Source organism: Melampsora larici-populina, assembly GCF_000204055.1.
Source record: "Melampsora larici-populina 98AG31 unplaced genomic scaffold MELLAscaffold_47, whole genome shotgun sequence".
NCBI classification, from domain to species: domain Eukaryota; kingdom Fungi; phylum Basidiomycota; class Pucciniomycetes; order Pucciniales; family Melampsoraceae; genus Melampsora; species Melampsora laricis-populina.
This window is the reverse complement of record NW_006768811.1, coordinates 289737-307418: the sequence shown is the minus strand read 5'-3', so window position 1 is coordinate 307418 and position 17682 is coordinate 289737. Positions and strand designations below refer to the sequence as shown.

Genomic DNA, 17682 nt, shown 5'->3' with positions numbered 1-17682 from the left:
CAACTCACTCAAAGTACCTCTAGACTTTGGAAAAATGTCTCCAACGCTTCTGATTATGCACTTTTTGATTTCAGACAGAGTCTCTCTATTCAGAATTTTGAATATCTCACTCTGTCTGCTTGATAATTGTGATTTTATTAATTTCATCCTGGCCGCCCCAAGCACAAACACCTTCAAGTTGCCTCAAGGAATGGGAAATTTGCTCATATCTCTCCCCCTGTTGTGCAGAATTGAATTTCAACCACAGTCTCTCTATTCAGAAATCCAAAATTCCAACTCCATCTTTATTTTTTATGTGATTTTATTGATTTCATCCGGGCCGCCCCAAGCACAAACACCTCCAATCTGCCTCAAGGAATGAGAAATTTGCTCATATCTCTCCCCCTGTTGTGCAGAATTGAATTTCAACCACAGTCTCTCTATTCAGAAATCCCAAATTGCAACTCCATCTTTAGTTTTTATGTGATTTTATTGATTTCATCCCGGCCGCCCCAAGCACAAACACCTCCAATCTGCCTCAAGGAATGAGAAATTTGCTCATATCTCTCCCCCTGTTGTGCAGATTGGAATTTCAACCACAGTCTCTCTATTCAGAAATCCAAAATTCCAACTCCATCTTTATTTGTTTTGAGACTTTAGCCCTTTTGGTGGCCTTTGACACTTCATGCCTTCACTATTTGGTTAGTCTCCTTGGTGGTTTCTTCAGCCCACCTCCTTTCAAGGTGGTTGACCTATCTTGTTCTACTATTTCTTAACTCATCTTTGATATCATGGTTGCAACTTTCCAAAGACTGGATCATATGGAATTTTATGTTTGTATTTTGGGTTATGTCAGTGGTTTGTCACATTTGTGATATGTATATTTTAAATCCAGTGCAGCCCCAACCGATTATGCTGAGGTGTGCTTTCTAAGACAGGCAGTGATCCATTTGATTTCAAAACCATTCCTTGTATTTTGAGCGATCATATCATCCATCTTCCTTTTTTACTTCCACACAATGGTTTCCACTCGGGCCAATCGGGGTTCTCAAAGTTCTGCTCCCCCAACCCAAACCACGTCCACCACAACCAAGACCACAACAAAGAAGTCCAAAAGAAAACGAACCCGTACAACTAAAGGTCTCACTACTTCGGATTCGGAGCATACTCAAGATGACATCAACGGAAACGGTCAAAAGGAAGTTGACACTCGTGATGAAGAAACTGAAGAGGAATCGAATCGCTTAGAATCAATTGCTTTCCGGTCTCGTTTTCCTGGATTCGAGATTGATAAATTTGAGGAGAAGAGGAAAGACTGGACACTCATTGCCCTTCGCCAAGCAATCGCCAAACAGAATTCAAAGACCAGTAAGGCCCCGCAAGAGATCAAGTCTTTAGTTTTGAGTATCCGGATGGAGTATGAGAAACGAATGCTAATGGCTGCCCTCATGGGTGGAGTGCCTGAGATCGTGGTGTGGAACATTGTGTAAGTCCTTTCTGATCAAACTGATATGCATCTGAATGTGTACTGACTAAACTACTAAACTCGATGTGTGATTACTATCTTGGTGTGTACCTTTCCTGATATGATAGGGGCAAAGGTGCAAAGAAAGGCCACGCGAACCCTTGGATCCGTTTCTTAGCATTTTGCCATCAATCGCTAGGAGAGAAACGTATGTAACAATGACATGACAAAATCATTTCTCTTTTCTAACTCGGCTGATTTGTTCTTTTCTCTTCCCCTTTTCATCTCATCTCTTTCTCTTAGTACCTGAACCGGGTGACAAAGACGGGTGGACTAATCGTAATAAAAAATCTGCCAGCAATTGGAAAAAGCTTAGCAAGCATGAAAAGGATGTTTTTCGAGATCCGTATTTTTTTGCGTTAGCGAATCTACCTGATCTTTCTAACGTGCCATTTGCGGATGAAAACGAGATCAATGAAGACGAGACTGACCTCCAACACCTCGAAGAATCGGCACCCACTCCTTCCGTCCACAAACTGACTGACGAACAGAAAAGTCTATATCAGCCTTTGTTTGACAAACTCGTGGACATTGAAAAGCTTCAATCAGTTTACGGTAAGCCAACTCCTTCGAGTTCTGTAGCTACTGTACAGAAAAAGTCCCTAGCTGCTTTGCGAAAAGCTCATCACGCCGTAAGTGTCTCTACAATCACTTTTCTTGCATTCACTTTCTCATTCTTTTCTACTGTTTAGTTTTCTGTTATATGCCAGCAATATCAAATTACTTATTACTTAGCAGCTGTTAGCTGTGGATCCACCGAAGGGTGGACACAAGTCTTTTCTAATAATCCGTCATTCGCAAACTGGTCATCAAAAGAAGCCAAAGTGCCACAGACTTTGTCTTCTTACATTCATGGCAAGTCTGCAGTACAAACAGTCGAGGGCAGCAAGGTTCAGCAACCGAGTGACGAGCGTAGAACTCGTCTTGGGAGGATACTCAACAAACTTGTTGGTAAGTTTGTCATATACTCTTTTCGACTCTTTCACCTTTGCTGAGTATGATTGAGAATGTTACCCTCTTGTGACAGATGATGTGTACAAAGGAGGCAAATTCCCGAAAAGCGATGACCCGGAAGGCGAGTTGAAGAAAAGGGCTTTGCCCATTCGTGTTGTGCAAAAGGCAGGTAGTGTTATGTCAAAAGAGGAACTCGAGGTAGGACATCGTAAGATCAAAGATGCTACGGTCAAGTCCTGGCTTAAGGACATTGAGAACGGGAACTTTGTAATCGAACGCATCCCCCATTCCGAGACAACCAATTCGAATTCATGTCAACAACGCTCGTCTGAAAAGTCAACAAAGAGAAAACAATCATCATCTAATCAAAACCGCTCTGAAGAAGATGATGACGCGGATCTAAATCCACCTACAGTACGTCCACCCATTGTATCATCTCAACATGCAAGATTAAAGATAACTAACCTTCGATTAATTGGATATTGCTAATTAGAACCCGAAGAGATCTCGAGTTGTAATTCCTTCTGACGACGAAGATGCAGAAGAAGATCAAAATGGTTCAAATCAAGTTGTAGTGAGTCCAGCCCCTGTACACAAACATGCGATATTGGATGAATACCAATTTATTTATCCACAAATAAATTACTCATTATTCTTAACCAGAAATCGAAAGGAGGTGCAAATGCCGAACAAGGAGGAGGTCGTCAACCACCTGGGTCACCCGAGCTCGAGAACCGATGTGCCGAAATGGATAGTTCGTTCTCCTTACCAAACAATGGATGTGGTATTGAATGACCACAGTACTATCAGTATTTGACCACTTGTCTGGAAGATACAAATTTGTACTTGGTATCATCCTCAACCACTTATGATTAATCACTTCTCAACTTTCAGTACTTTGACTCGTGTCTTAGGTGCTTCCATCCCCTCTGCTTCCTACTTTAAGTTTAGTACACGGCAAGATACAAGAAGAAGAGAATAGCCTTTGATATATCACTTCTTAATCTTCAACGCTTGAAAACTCGTCTTTTTTATTTTTCTACTATCACTTTAGTTTGCGTACAAAACAAAATTAAAATACAAAAAATAGCCTTTGATAAACCTTTTCTTGATTTTCAGTGCTTTGAAACCTCTCTTTTTGTACTTCCATCCTCTTGTCTTTCTTATTTGATTTGAGTTTGTGATTTGATGACCTTGAGGCCCTATGCGACCATAGTGTTGTTGTTCGTGTGTATTGAGATTGTATTAGTCAAGAATAGTCGATTTCAATTGTCATACTTAATTAAATACAACTTCTCTTTGTTTGAAATTTTGAGTGGCTGTGCAACTAGCTCGATCCAGAACTGAATCCGCTGATTTACATCAATGCCAAGTTCTAATTTGAATCTCAAATCTCGTCTGAGCATGTACTGACTGGAGTCTGGTAAGTACGTTGAAAGCTGTTGAAAGATACTCGAAGTGCGAACGATTGATACATACCAAGACTGGTGTATCTTAGACATGTGAATCTGATCTGATAGGTATTGATTGAAAGACCAATGTGTGTAGGCTGTCTTTGACATGAAAACCACGGAAAACTAGTCCATCGAGCTCTCAAAACTCAACTCGAATCAAATGAGTGAGCAGAAATAGTCTAATAGATGAACTTTGTATCAGTAGTGGACAAAATTTGGTCGGGTATGTTTTGGTTCAAGGCACCTACTCGCACCAGCACCGTGAGTGATGACTTGTGGTCACTGTGAAGGATCTTTGAATGTGGTTCAAAGACTGCAATAATCTTAGTGCGATTATCTCACTGATAATCCTAGCGCATGACTATTGCGGATCGTGACTTCGTCTACGCAAGTACGCTGGAGCTCTTAAAGACAACTCTCGTAATGTGTAATACCTCAGAGGGTCAATGTGCGTCAGAGCGCTGTGGGATGTGGGAAGGCCTGAAAGCAATCTGGATGTGTGTCTGTGTCTGAGCAATCTGGATGTGCCTTACAGCGCTGTGGGAGGGCCTCAGATCGGTCTGGATGTGCCTCGGAGCGCTGTGAGGAGGGCTCAGAGCGCTCTGGGTGCGTCTCAGATCGGTCTGGATGTGTCTCAGAGCGCTCTGGATGCGTCTCAGAGCGCTCTGGATGCGTCTCAGAGCGCTCTGGATCGTCATAAAAGTGAAGTGACTTGAAAAAAAATTTAAGTGGGTGAAATGAGAGGTAACACCTGAATCTCATACTTGAGTATTGAAAACATGGAGTTTGTTAAGTTTTTGATGACTTATAGTCCGCGGAAGTAGTGCACCAGAGCATCTGGGTGCTCTGGAGTCAAGATAGGGCTTCTCAGCCAGTCATATGACACACTGTATGACTGGCTTGTAAGTCAACAGACACAGGTGACACAGGTGATCCAGTTTTGGATGCCGTCGTTGCCTGGAGCGCAGAGGGGGGGACTGTTGTTTATTACGGTTTTGAGAGAGTCTTTGTTGAGATATTTGATGAGTTCAGGAATGGTCGAAGCAGTTGTTTTCGTGTCTTTGGTGAGTGGGAAAACCATAGGTGTTGTATCCTGTAGGTCGCACGGGGCTGTAGCTACACATGTGGCTTGAAATAACGCATTAGCTTTTTCTTCGTTAGATGAACAAGTTTTACCTTGTACTGTTATCAGTGTATTGATAACTGGAGACGGTTGCCTCCCTGAGGCGTACTTTTTTGCTTGAAATAGCGTGTCATGGGTTAGTGTTGTGAGGTAAGTCCTCCAACTGTTTTCTTTTGCCTTGTTGACCGCTTGTCGGAAGGCGTTGCGTGCTGATTTGAAGGCTTGGCGGTCTTCTTCTGTTCTAGTTTTCTTCATGCGCCGTTCGGTCTTCAAGGCGTCTTTCCGTAGTGGCTCCAGGATCTTGGGGTTCCACCATCGTTTGTGCTTACCTACTGGTGGTTTCCAGGGTGAGTTGTTGTTCAAAGCGTTAGTTATTGCTTCTATCAGTTCTTTGTCAAATGTCTCAATCATTTCACAGTTGATGAGCGGTTGAATCTCCGGAAGATTGTTTTGAACTTCTGTTTTGAATGCTATTCTTTCGACCGCTTTCCAGTTTTTGGAGATTCTGGCTTGGCCTCGTGCGGAGTTCGTTGTATTGGTTTTTGTGAGGAAGGTTGTGATGATCGCCTGGTGATCTGAAAAGTGACTGGTGATGCTGTCCTCGTCGATGAAGCAGAGTTGAATTGCTTCGTCGAGGGTCTCGTTAACCCAGACTTGATCTATGGACGTGCCCAGAGTCGTTCAAGAGCCGACCCCAAAAGTGGAGATTCCTCGTCGTGAGCGGAGATGCATATCCCATTCTGACATGAGATCCATCAGGCGTTCTGAGTCTTTGTCGTGTGTCTTGATGTGAGGAGGATTCCATAGCGTGGAATGCAGGTTACAGTCCATATTGATGACCGTTGGGAGAAGTTGGATGTTCAGAGGTAAGCTTTTGATTAAGGTCTCGTAAGCTGTGAATCCTGAGAATACTGCAGCATCGTTGTACACACTGATAGCAAGCAGCGTAAAGCCGGATGCAAAAGTGATAGTACAGGCTGCTATGTCTCTCGAAGGTGACGGTAACGGGTTAATTTGTGCGTTGAGATTTTTCCTGATGTATAAGCATGCTCTCGGGCGTGCTCCGGTATTTTGTTCGGTGGGCGTGGGGCTTATGAGGATCCAGTTGGTGTGTTCTTGAGGTAGATAATCTAAGTTGTTCACATTTGGTTCTTGTAAGGATAAGGTTGAAAATGAATTTGTAAGCTCGGAATTGAAAAGAGAGTTTGAAACATCTGGTGAGTGTCGGCAATTCAACTGGAGAATTGACTCGGAATCAGGTAAGTTAAGCTTTTTTTGAAGTTGTTCTAACATTGTAATGTAGAATCAGCGTCTGCTTGGATAATAACAATATTAGGAGAGCCACTTGGGTTGTGAGGCGGTAGACCTTCAGCAATGCGTGTGGCGCACAGTGGATGGAAGGGTGAGTGTAGAAGATCTTGATTGTTAGATTCAAACAAACTCTTTGCTGTTTTTGCTGTGTCAGACTTGATTAATGTTCTTACACAAGCTGTGCACTTCATAGGTGCTGTGCCTTTTTTAGGGCACGCGTGAGCATGGTGTCCGTCTCCACAATATGGAAACATTGCTGAGGACGGGCACAATGGGGCCGTATGGCCTGTCTTCCTACAGTTGTAGCACCTTTTAGGTGGGTCTCTGCCTGCTTCGGTCTTGTGGAGTCCTCGACCAAACCATATTTTTTCTCTAATGCATTTTTCAGCCTGGGCCTGCGTCTCTAAGCCTATAAGGAGAGTGGAGTACCTCTTATTAGGGTCATCCTTGAGTTTGGGGTTGAGCCACCTAATGTAGGCTGCTTCCTGTAGTAGATCGGGATTGGAGGCTATAAGTTCCTCTCTGTGGCTGTGAATCTCCGGATCGAAGGATGTTGGGATCGCGTGGACTAGCACGTTGAAGTGTTCGGGTTTGATTCCTAAAGAGGCCGAAACCTTCGGGAGCCAAGCTTTCTCCATTTGCCGAACACATTCAGCATGGACCGCGCTCTCCAGATGTAGGACCAAGTCGTTTGATGGGTGACGCTGGACCGTCTTCACTGTAATGATGGACTCGGAGGAGTCACTAACTTTTATGTTGTTGGCTTTGAAGGCCGCGTTGAAGCCTTGGATCAGCTGTGTTGTAGACGCGCCACTGAGTGCCACATTTGCTTTGTCCATCTGGACTAAGGTAACTGTGTTTGTCAACCGCTTCTTAGCCTTAGGCTTTTGCGGTTGGCTTTGGCGTGTGGTGGTGGCGCCTGATTGATTGCGTCCATTAGCATCGGTGCTCTTTGCAGCTACCGCGGCATATGATCCGGACGCGCTCGTGTTGGTGGGCTTCTGGTTTTGTTTGTTTGGTAACCGAGAAGTTAGGATTGAGATTTGCTCAGCAAGCACATCAAGTTTCTCGTTCCACGAAGAAGCTTGGAAATCGAAAGTCGGAGTGGGACACGACTGTTGGGGGTCACTAACGGCGCCGCTGCCCTTTTGGAGCTTGCGATAGCGGACACCGGTCTACTGAAAAGGTTCTTTTTTGTTTGATCAAATTGATTTTGATCGAACGCTGCGTTGATCAAAACCAATATATCAGCGCAGGAGTCCACATCGATGTGTACCTGCCTGGCGATGCGACCTTTAGTCGATGGCAACTGCATCACGTTGTTTGCAACGGATACGAGTTTGCCCAAGAGGGCTGTGAGGGAACGATCCTCCTCACAGCCTGGGACTAACCGAGCCATCCTCTCAGATCGGGGGGTGCCGGTGACCGATTCGACGTGATCCTGAACCGTGAGTCCTGGAGTACTTACCCGTGCCCTCTTCTTTGAAAACTCGTTGAGGTGAGGGACTTCATTGCGTTTGGGAGTAGCTCCCAGGTTATCGGATGTGATTTCGATCTGGGGTAAGCCTTGTTCCGGTCCTTTGAGGAAGGCTGCGACCACGTCATCGTTTCGGCTAGACGCGGTCGGATTCGACCATCCGCCAGTTGATTTAGAGGTGGGATCGTCCTCTATCATCTGGCCCGTGTCAGACGCGTCGGGAGGCATCTGTCGCGAGATGTTCGTGAAAGAGAGAGTTGTTGATGATGGGAAAAGTTCGGAGAATGCGGTGGACGAGGCGAAATTTCGGGTCACGTGACCGCAAGAAAAACCTGTACGAAGTCAGAATTCCTCCTCGCAAAGATGAATCGATCATTGAGGAGCTTCAGCTAAGGTGCAGCAGAGTACTGCACTCCGAGGCTGAGGCGACCAGCAGAAGACTTTGGTAGCCGACTGGGACAAGCAAGAAGGAAAGTTGAAGATTTCAGAAGGTGTGTGTCTGCTTCTATCAATCTTAACAACAAGAACCTTTGAAACTTGATCAAATTCTGAATACCATTCAATCAAATCAATCTCAAGACTTGAAACAAATTGATTATTGGACCTATGAGGATGTCATTATTTATCTCTCATTGAACCTATCATCTCAAATCAATCATCAATCAAAGGACAAGAATCATCATCCCACAAACTAGAAGCCAAACGATCCCGAACAAAAGATACTTTAATTTACATCAATTAAATCAGCTTGAAGCAAAACAATCCTTGAAGCATCCAATTGTCCACTTTTCACTCAGGGGCAATCTTCTTTTACTACACGCGAATTTACTTCACAATATCCCAAACACGTCTTTCTTTTCAAAAAACCAACACCCTTCTAGTTTGTACAAGAAGCAGAAATCAATCTGTACATCTACATATTTATCAAATTCAAATTTAACTGCTTGCGATTACTCATTCATGAAACCTCGATAAATTTCCAAGTCATGTTGAATCTTATGTACTCTGATGAAATTCCACCTGGTTACATCCTTTTGATCGATCAATAAATCATCAAGACAACCATCATCCCATGCCTGGATCCTATCTAAGAGAAAATCATGCTAATGAACCTCATCCTCATCCTTCGTCACTTCCAAATCAATCTTGTTCACGTCCTAGACCATCAGAGCCTATTTCTAGACACAAAGTAGATCTCGACAAGCTAAGATAGTGTTAGATTTGTTACAATGATGAAGAAACTGAGACTTTGGAATCCGATCTAGTTTATTTACCCTGTTCCCACTACCTCTGCCTCACTTCAACTTCAATCTCATCAAAACCATTGATCCACTTTACAAATCAACATGGACTCAAATCCATCACCACCTGAGCCAAATTCTATGATCGGTCGACCGCTTCTTGAAGGATGGTCAGTCCATTTCTCTCTCTCTCTCTTATTCAATCGAAACAGTCATATCTTGGCCCTGATGCTGATCATATTCTATCCTTTTTGACGATCTCATTGAATTCAGATTGAAAAGATTCACGAGAGCTGCACAATTCTGCTGGATCCAATCAGAGTACTCCATTTGCTCCAGCACCTCGCCCTGTGTTTGGTGTTTCTCTACAAGAAGCTGTTTCTGTGGCTCGTGTTCATGAAGGATTAGATCTTTCTGCTGTGGTATTTAGATGTGTTGAATTCTTAGAGGCAAGGGGAGCAATTGAGGAAGAAGGCATCTATAGGCTTAGTGGTAGTTCAGTTCACATCAAGGCATTCAAAGAGCGCTTCAATACAGAAGGGGATTCAATTTACTCCAATCTTTCAAGACTGAGTTTCATGATGTACATGCTATAGCAGGATTATTAAAACAATTCTTGCGAGAGTTGGTCTCTCCAATTCTTGCTAGAGACCTTCATCCTCAATTCCTTAAAGTTATTGGTGAGTTTGATTTCCTGATTTAGACTTTGTGCTTGCTACAGACTTTTTAGAGGCTCTAATACTGTCTTTCAATCCTTTTAAACCTAACCCAAAGAAGTAACAAAGTAAATGAACTTGGTCGTTTGTGTGCTGAGTTACCCTTACCAAATTACACCTTACTTCGATTTCTATTGGCGCACTTGATCCATATTGTCCAAAACAAAAAAGTTAACAAGATGAGTATGCGTAATGCAGGAATCGTCTTTAGTCCTAATTTGGGCATGCCTGCACCACTCACCATGTAAATATCCTTGTAGCATGTCGACGTGCACACACGAAAGACTTTCCTTAGACCCTGTAAAGACCCATCAAAGAGGTACCACAACAAGCACATCTTCCCCTTATCACCTGGGAGGTTGAAAGTCAGTTGACTCCTGCTGACCACAAAGGATTCCGCAAATCCTTTGAATAAATCACTATTCACAAAGGGTGCTCAACGGCAATCTCAGTCTGATACCTTGTTTCGAAATTTATTTAACAACTCTCATAGGATTCTTTTGAGAAGCAAGCTTCTTCTTTGTTGAAAGCGGACAAGCCTGGTGGCTTAACATTCGACGGGAAAATAGCTCAATTGATCAAGGATTTCCCCAAGGCCAAACAGTGGCTTGAATGGTGGAAAGCATCCGACATCAAGGCAATGCTTTTCAAATCACGAGTTAAGCAAATTGACAACGACAGCCTTTGTGACGACATCATGCCGACAACCACTAACACACAAGAATCTATGCATCGGGTATATTACATGATATTGTGCGTATTTTCAATTTTAATATTTTGTTTTTGATTTATTCCTGTCTTTGATACCTTTCAATCTTTTTTGCCCTTTGTTCTATGCCCTTTTCAGCGAAGGTAACTGCACAATACAAGTTGGTATTGTGCAGGTATATGTGTTGGTGGCATGCCTCAAAAGGGACCACGAGGACCGCCTGAGAGGCGTATCCATCGTGTACGGCAACAAGGCCAATAACTACAAGAAAGTGGCTCAGGTTCTAGGCTGGGCCAAGAAATCTCGAAAGCCACGCGAAGCCAAAAACAATGGAAGACCACCTGACACTACAGACGCTTTCCTAGGTCGACCCAAAAGGCTAGGACGGCCTAAAGGGTCTGTCAATGTCGACCGGAACCCAGTGACTCCTTACCCAGGGTTTTAGGCTTCCTCAACCCCAGGTCGCAAATTCAGGTGTTGGCTCAATTCCATGACGGAATGTTTATACGCTATTCATTCAGCAGTTTAGTACACAAAGTCCACAGGAAAATCAGAGCACATATACTCTAAGCTTTTGACTTTATTTTCGTCAAGGTCCACCTGGGAACTTGGTCAAGCAGGAAAAATACGTGGGATTCTGTCAAACGGACAAAATACTCTCCACGATGCCATTCAAAAAAGATGTCCTGGAAGCTTTCTCCCTGATCTTTACGCCTCTGCAGATCAGTACTTCAACGGGATCTTTGACCGTGAAACTTGATCAGGTGAACCAGCTTCTCCCACAATCACTCAGTCTTTGTTTTGTTTTGGCCTCAAACGCACATACACCTGTTCCAAAAATCAAGATCATGTACATTCTAGTTGAACACTCGAATCTCAACACTGTCCTTTTGTCACACGAGAACTTGAATTTGATGACGGTTACTCTTATTCTGATACGCCACAGGTACTCCATGAATGGGCCACGACCGGCTGCCATCGAACTTCACAACGGTATTGTCAACGCTGCAAGACTAAGAAGAACCCTCATGCCCAGCCTTACGGGGTTTTCGAATCAAAACTTGTCTTGGATCCTCCACCTCCTCATTTACACATCCAAGTGGACATCGCCTATCTCCATGCAACGAATACTATCGAGGCATTCAAAATGATGAGGAAATGTGACTTACCTTACGAGATTATACTTGACGGAACCATTTACTTGATGCGCGCACATGGATTTTGGAATGGAGATCATTGTTGGTGTCAAGTGGTGCAGACAGTTGGCACTCTGACAGGTGTATGGGGTCATAATGATTCGGAAAACGCAGGAATAGCCACGTTGCTCTTGACAGACCTGAAGGTGATTGGCAGACCTTTACCATATACCTCTTGGGTGATTTATTCTTAAAGTCCTACCACAAAAGAGTCTGCAATCATCAAGACTGCAAACACCAAAATCAACCGGTCTCTGGGGCACAAGGAGCCATTGGTACGACCATTTTCACAAACAATTGACAAGGAAAGTGAAGAAGAAGGAGAATGCGAAAAAGATGAGCTTTTTCTCTCATTACCATTTAAACTTCTATCTTGAATCTTCTTATCTTATTAACTTCTCATTCATATGCTTCTCATTTAGCACCACCTGGTAATTCTGAGAAAGACCATTGTGACGACAAAGATGTCCCTTTGGCAAAGAGGAAAAAGTTAACAATCAACAACAAACAAAAACTTGGTGAGCGTTTTAATTTCAATTTCTTAATTTGAATTTTATTCCCTGCTGTTTGCTTATTTGTTCTCTCTCCAAATTTTGAAGATAAAGAGGTTACATTTGCAAAGAGGAAAACATTAACAAACAAAAACAAACCAAAACCAGGTAAGCAATTTAGTTTATCTTCTGATGTTATTGAATTCATATTTGTTTGGTCTTTATCTTTAATACAGTCAATAATAAACCCAGGAAGAGGAAGAAGAACAAAGACGAGGCACAACCAAAGAAAGACAAGGTTGAAGGAAAGATGTCTTGATGAATGAAGATGTGAATGAAGACGTACCACCGGGAGTTAAAAGTGCCAAAAAAGGTTGGAAAGGATGGACTATTGTGCCGGAAGCGGAGCTCGCGTCAAAGGTTGAAGGTCAGGAGGCTGTGGGCGGGAGTCAGGATGATGATGGTAACTTACGGATATCAAAACGCATCCCGAAGCGTAAGAGGGCGTAAGAGCGTATCTTATTTGATTTCAAGTCACTACTCTTTTTCATGTTTAATTTTCCCTTGTTTTATTTCCAATTTAATTATCTCTTCTTTGATTTATTTCCCTGTGTGATTTCATTTTTATCTTTGTCAGTATTTTGTTGTTTCTCGTGTCTCAGTTCTTCTTGTGCGGTGTCAGTTGTTCTTGGAATGTAAAATCTTTTTTCTTGAATGTTTTTGGTAGATGTTTTTTTACCCTTGTGAAAGAGTTTTTTTTTTGACTGTGAATTTTTGATTGCAAAAGTATAATTTGCGAGAGATGAAGTTCAATTTTGCAATGCTTATATTACACGGTTTGTCACGGCCTTTATAGACCGCAAAAAATTGGTTGCAAAGATACATATTACTTCAAGATTTTATACTTTTACGTCCTTGGCAATTTACGGAACACAAAGAATGCAAAATAATGATTGTAAAATTGTACTCTTGGCACATGTGGCCTAATTTTACGGTCATCTTTATACAACCATTTTTTTTGCGGAGTTTCGAAAATGAAGATGGCGTGTAAAAATAAAAAAAAAACCAAGAAAAATTGACTTTTACGGACGACACACTCTCAGGTCTTGAATGACCGTAAAACGATGATCGCAAAATTCTACAATCCCCTTTTTTAGTATGTTCAATTGTTCTGAAATCTCAAATTGAAATCTCAAATAGTCAACGCTTTGAGTGGAGTGGAGAGGTGGTTAATTGAAGGATATGGAAACATCCAACATGTGGTGAAAACCAGATTCACATCTAAACAAATTGTTTCAACTATTTGTTGAAGAGTACATTGGGAAATTAACATGTGTACTTTTGTTTCCACAATAATCTAAATGAGAATGAATTTAACTGCTCCTTGATTTACATTTGGTGAGGAAGAAACAATTAACCTGACAAGGTACTGGGCGGCCTGCCACCCCCTAGTAGTGGGTGGCCCGACACCCTCTAGTATTGCCTTGTGATTGCCTGCACCAAACAATGTTTACTGTCCTAGCACCATATTACTGATGTGGACCACATCCTTGCTGGACCCTGGATCTACCTACAATGTTGTGTTGAATCATGTCCTAATTCCATCTAACTTGAAATGTTTAGCAAATGTATCACCCACTGGACTGTATGTACGCTGCCTTTGCCTTTAGCTCAATGTAATCCTTTCAATTTCCTCTACATATTTTGGTTTGCCACACATTTCACTGGCTTAGTCAGAACTGAAATCTCCTATAGCTTGATGTGTTTGATCTCATGTTGTAACCACACTGCTTTTGTTCTTTTCCCTTTAAACTCTCATCAACTCAAAACTGAGAATGTGGTATGTTTAATCCATGATATTGTGTACAGCAGATAAGGTATAAAATCTATACAAACAGTAGACAACAATAAATCATTCCTCTTTCAAAGTGAAGAAGGTCAAAAATACTTTCAATCACATCTTCTTTTGTTTATTTTGAATTTTTGAGCCAAAAATAGACACCTGCTTCAACGGTTTGATTGTAAAACAATGACTGTTTTGAATTTTGAAGACTAAAGAAGGCTAAAAAATGTTGAAAGTGGGTTGGTAAGCTGCACAGGTGATGGAAGCAAGAACCATTATGTGAACCATGTATTTTTGTGGAAGGCTCTGTGTAGTTTGAGAGTGCTAATTGCTTCTAGGTGAATCAGGTGATGGGATTAGCAAGTAATTATCACCAGTTGTTGATCTTTTTGGTCTAGTGATTTGAGACAGGTGGTATTATCATGAACATAGTAAAAAGGCACATGTTATTAGCATAGTTGATAAACATCCAAAAGTCTTCACAAATCAAAGGCAAAGCCCAACTGGTCAAGTTTGACCCCCGAGTGATTTGGTAGTCTTCTTGTAGTGTTGGAATAGTTCATTGGGAATCCATAATCACAGAAAGCAATCAAGACAAACTATACATGAGTTGGATTGGAGCTATTCGCAATAGTTGAAGGAGATCAGATTAAGAAGTTGGATATTAAGTGATGAAAATTGATTGGTCAAATCTAATTTGAAGGATAGTGGGTCATTGCGTGAACTCCTGGGTGTGGTACTGGTATTTTTGATGATAGGTTGGATTAGCTTCATTTGAATTGCAGGTCTTGAATATTGCAATGGCCTGATCATGACAATTCAGGGAGTACTAAACAGATATCATAAAGTAAGTAACACTTTGGATGCTTTTTTGATTAATTGTGATTCAATCTAAGTTTTGTTCAAGTCGATTTTGTTGCATCAGCTCATGGATTAGCCTGATCAAAAGTTGCACTTGAATTTGTTTTGCATATTGAGGTCTATCTTGGATAGAATCAAAGATCAGTGGTTTAGATGGAAAAGAAACGTTTGGAAAAATTGATAATTTCATTCATACAATAGAAACAAAATGTTGATGTTGAAAAGTATTGCAAAATACTTATGAGATATCTGAATAAGAAGTTTGAAATAGTGAAGTGTTTGTTGATTGGCTCGAGTTTGAAGCAAGATCTAATTAGTGGCCTCTGGTTACAAACCCAATCCTTCCTCAAGTGTGAAAGATATTGTCAAATCAGATGTGGCCGAAAGTAGCCATTTGACTTGAGTCACAACAAATCATCCCTGTGTTGAGTTTATGGCGAGTAACTGATTGATTTAGTTGGAAATTGTTTGAAAGTGAACTTACTTTGTGCACTTACATGAGGCAAATGATTGTACAGATAGGTGGATGGGTCGATCCTGGTCGATCTCAAATGCTTGAGCTCCATTCTTTGGTACTACCATTTCAAAGGAGATATCCTCAACATAGACTTTCTTCAACCTTTATCGATACATAAAATCAAAGTCATAGAATGAAATTCATAGAATGATACTGCCTCTACATCCTAATTACAGTTTCACATCAATTGTGAACAATCTTGAGCTCTTCGTGTCAAATATTGATATCCCTTATGCTTGGATTACTTGGGTCACTCGATTTGTTGATAACATTGTAAATGCCCGTCCGATAAAGATGGTGCAAGATCCAGTTGTTTCCGAGATCCAGATGCTTTTCAGGTAGGGAGTAAAAGTGAGTCGGGTATATTGTAGGAGTGGGAGATGATGTTGTATGTGAATTGATTCATGCTGGCTGATTTTTGCCCATGTGCAAAACTTGAAAACCTCACTAATGGTGTATTTTGTTGGGTTTTTTGAGCAAACATTTAATGATTATGTTATGATAAGAACAGTAACAAGAACAGCAACACCCAAAAGCCTGGACCAGGTTAATTACAGAGTATATGCTGCAGATCGACGATAGAGGAACAGTGGTCCAATGACTGGCAAGGCAACTGTGGTTTCAGAACAACCATGAGGCTAAGACGTCATAAGACGCATTCATTATGAGTGTAGTACAGGGAGACCCTGGAGGCTACGGCAGCAATGGGAACATCAAGATTCAAGGGTAGAACAGTGACGGTCACAAAGGTCATGTATTGTGTAGAGGGCAACGTAGAGGTGGGTATAGGGCTCAGTATAGGTCAGTAACAAATATAGGGTACTGACCCAAGCAGGGGATAGGAAATTGAGGCTGAAGAGAGGAAACGGTTGGGAGGAACATTTCTTTAAGTATATAGATTCTTCTGAATCTTCATCTTCATAAAACCCCTCTAAATCTAGATGTGGTTCAATCAGTCTCAACAAGGGTAAAACCTGATGAAAAACTATCCATACATTGTTGAGTATAATTTGGTTTTCTTGAATACCTAACCGTTGAATCAAAGTGGAAATTTCTAGGGACAGGTGTGGAGGTGAGACTTGCAAAAGAGCCCCATGGTCCGGGTATTGATCATTGATTATTTGCTGTATGGCCTCGCGGGGTATAGGATGAAGTCCTTGGATACCATCATAATTCTCAGGCGAGTAGAAACACGTGTTGGCTTCCACTCCAGTTGGGAGGTGTGAATTTGGATTTCTGCAATTTCGGTAAGTGTTCTTCCTTTCCATGAATGAATTCGTCACATGTTGAACTAACGGTATCCAGAGGTGTAAAAACAAAGCCCTGCACACACAATTTCAAATCATGTTCATGTTAGCAAGGCAACATCAATGAAAAAAGGCTGAAGTCGGTGTTAAATACTTACTTCTGAAGTGGATCCTTTGGATTATACATCCCGTTATCAATGGCCAGTTTGATATCATCACGTAGAGTTGTATTCTTTCCTCGCATTAGCTGGGCCCAAAGCAACTCAATTTTTTGATTGTGAGTAGAAGTGGTGTAGTGGTGATGCTTCAATGCGTCTTCAATGGGCTCACCAGCATAGATATGTGTAAACTGTCAAAATACAATCAAGACAGGTTGATTAGGGTAGAGTGGTGTTATGGTTTCTTTCGATTGTTGTCTAATATCAGAAGCAAACTTGTTATCTTATCGCTCATCTTTCCCATTGAATATTAGAGTTGAGTAACCCCAAACAGCACTGTAAACATCATTCAACTTCCCCAAATTGTTAGAGGAAAATGATTAATAGTACAGTTTGTCATAAAAGAATCTAATACTGCACACCTGAGCCATTTCACCCACACTACATATGTGCAGCAAGCTAAGTCAATAGTTGGCTATCATGTACATACAGGTCTGCTCAGTTTTTTGCACACCAGCAAAAATAAATCACATGTTATACCACATGTAACTTTTTTGACTTTGAAAAAATTGTGCCCAAAATTCACTACATATAATTCTGTAGGTGCTCAGGCAATACTGTTGAAGCTATTTCTTAGTAACAGAAAGGGTGTTACATGCACTGCCAGCATAGATGCCTCGGGTTGAGAAATCCGAGGCATCATCGGAGGCAAATCCTCGGACAAACCTTGTCCGAGGTTTTTGCCCAAGGTATTTTTTTGCCCTGAGAATTACCTCGGATCAAAACCTCGGGAAGCTTCTGTCCGAGGTTTTGCATCCGAGGATACCTCGGATTTTGTAATCAGAGGTAAATATGTTGGTGGTGATGCAGTTGAGTTGAT

General features: G+C 41.8%; 3 protein-coding genes across 3 annotated transcripts; 2 read left to right on the top strand and 1 right to left on the bottom strand.

Moving 5' to 3' along the window:
• Positions 1-998: 998 nt before the first annotated feature.
• MELLADRAFT_91920 (uncharacterized protein) lies at positions 999-3253 on the top strand (the record flags this gene model as incomplete). The annotated part of the gene is made up of 7 exons (XM_007415027.1): positions 999-1465; positions 1573-1652; positions 1748-2136; positions 2215-2455; positions 2511-2872; positions 2952-3032; positions 3122-3253. 7 exons carry the CDS (start codon positions 999-1001, stop codon positions 3251-3253), a joined length of 1752 nt encoding a protein of 583 aa, XP_007415089.1.
• A 1112-nt stretch (positions 3254-4365) lies between these two features.
• Positions 4366-4693, bottom strand: MELLADRAFT_91919 (uncharacterized protein; the record flags this gene model as incomplete). Its single annotated transcript, XM_007414940.1, has 2 exons — positions 4366-4623; positions 4664-4693. The coding sequence occupies 2 exons, from the start codon at positions 4691-4693 to the stop codon at positions 4366-4368; spliced, it is 288 nt and encodes a 95-aa protein (XP_007415002.1).
• Positions 4694-9169: 4476 nt separating this feature from the next.
• On the top strand, positions 9170-9825 carry MELLADRAFT_91918 (uncharacterized protein; the record flags this gene model as incomplete). Its single annotated transcript, XM_007415028.1, has 4 exons — positions 9170-9234; positions 9387-9564; positions 9633-9744; positions 9797-9825. 4 exons carry the CDS (start codon positions 9170-9172, stop codon positions 9823-9825), a joined length of 384 nt encoding a protein of 127 aa, XP_007415090.1.
• Between the last annotated feature and the right edge of the window lie 7857 nt (positions 9826-17682).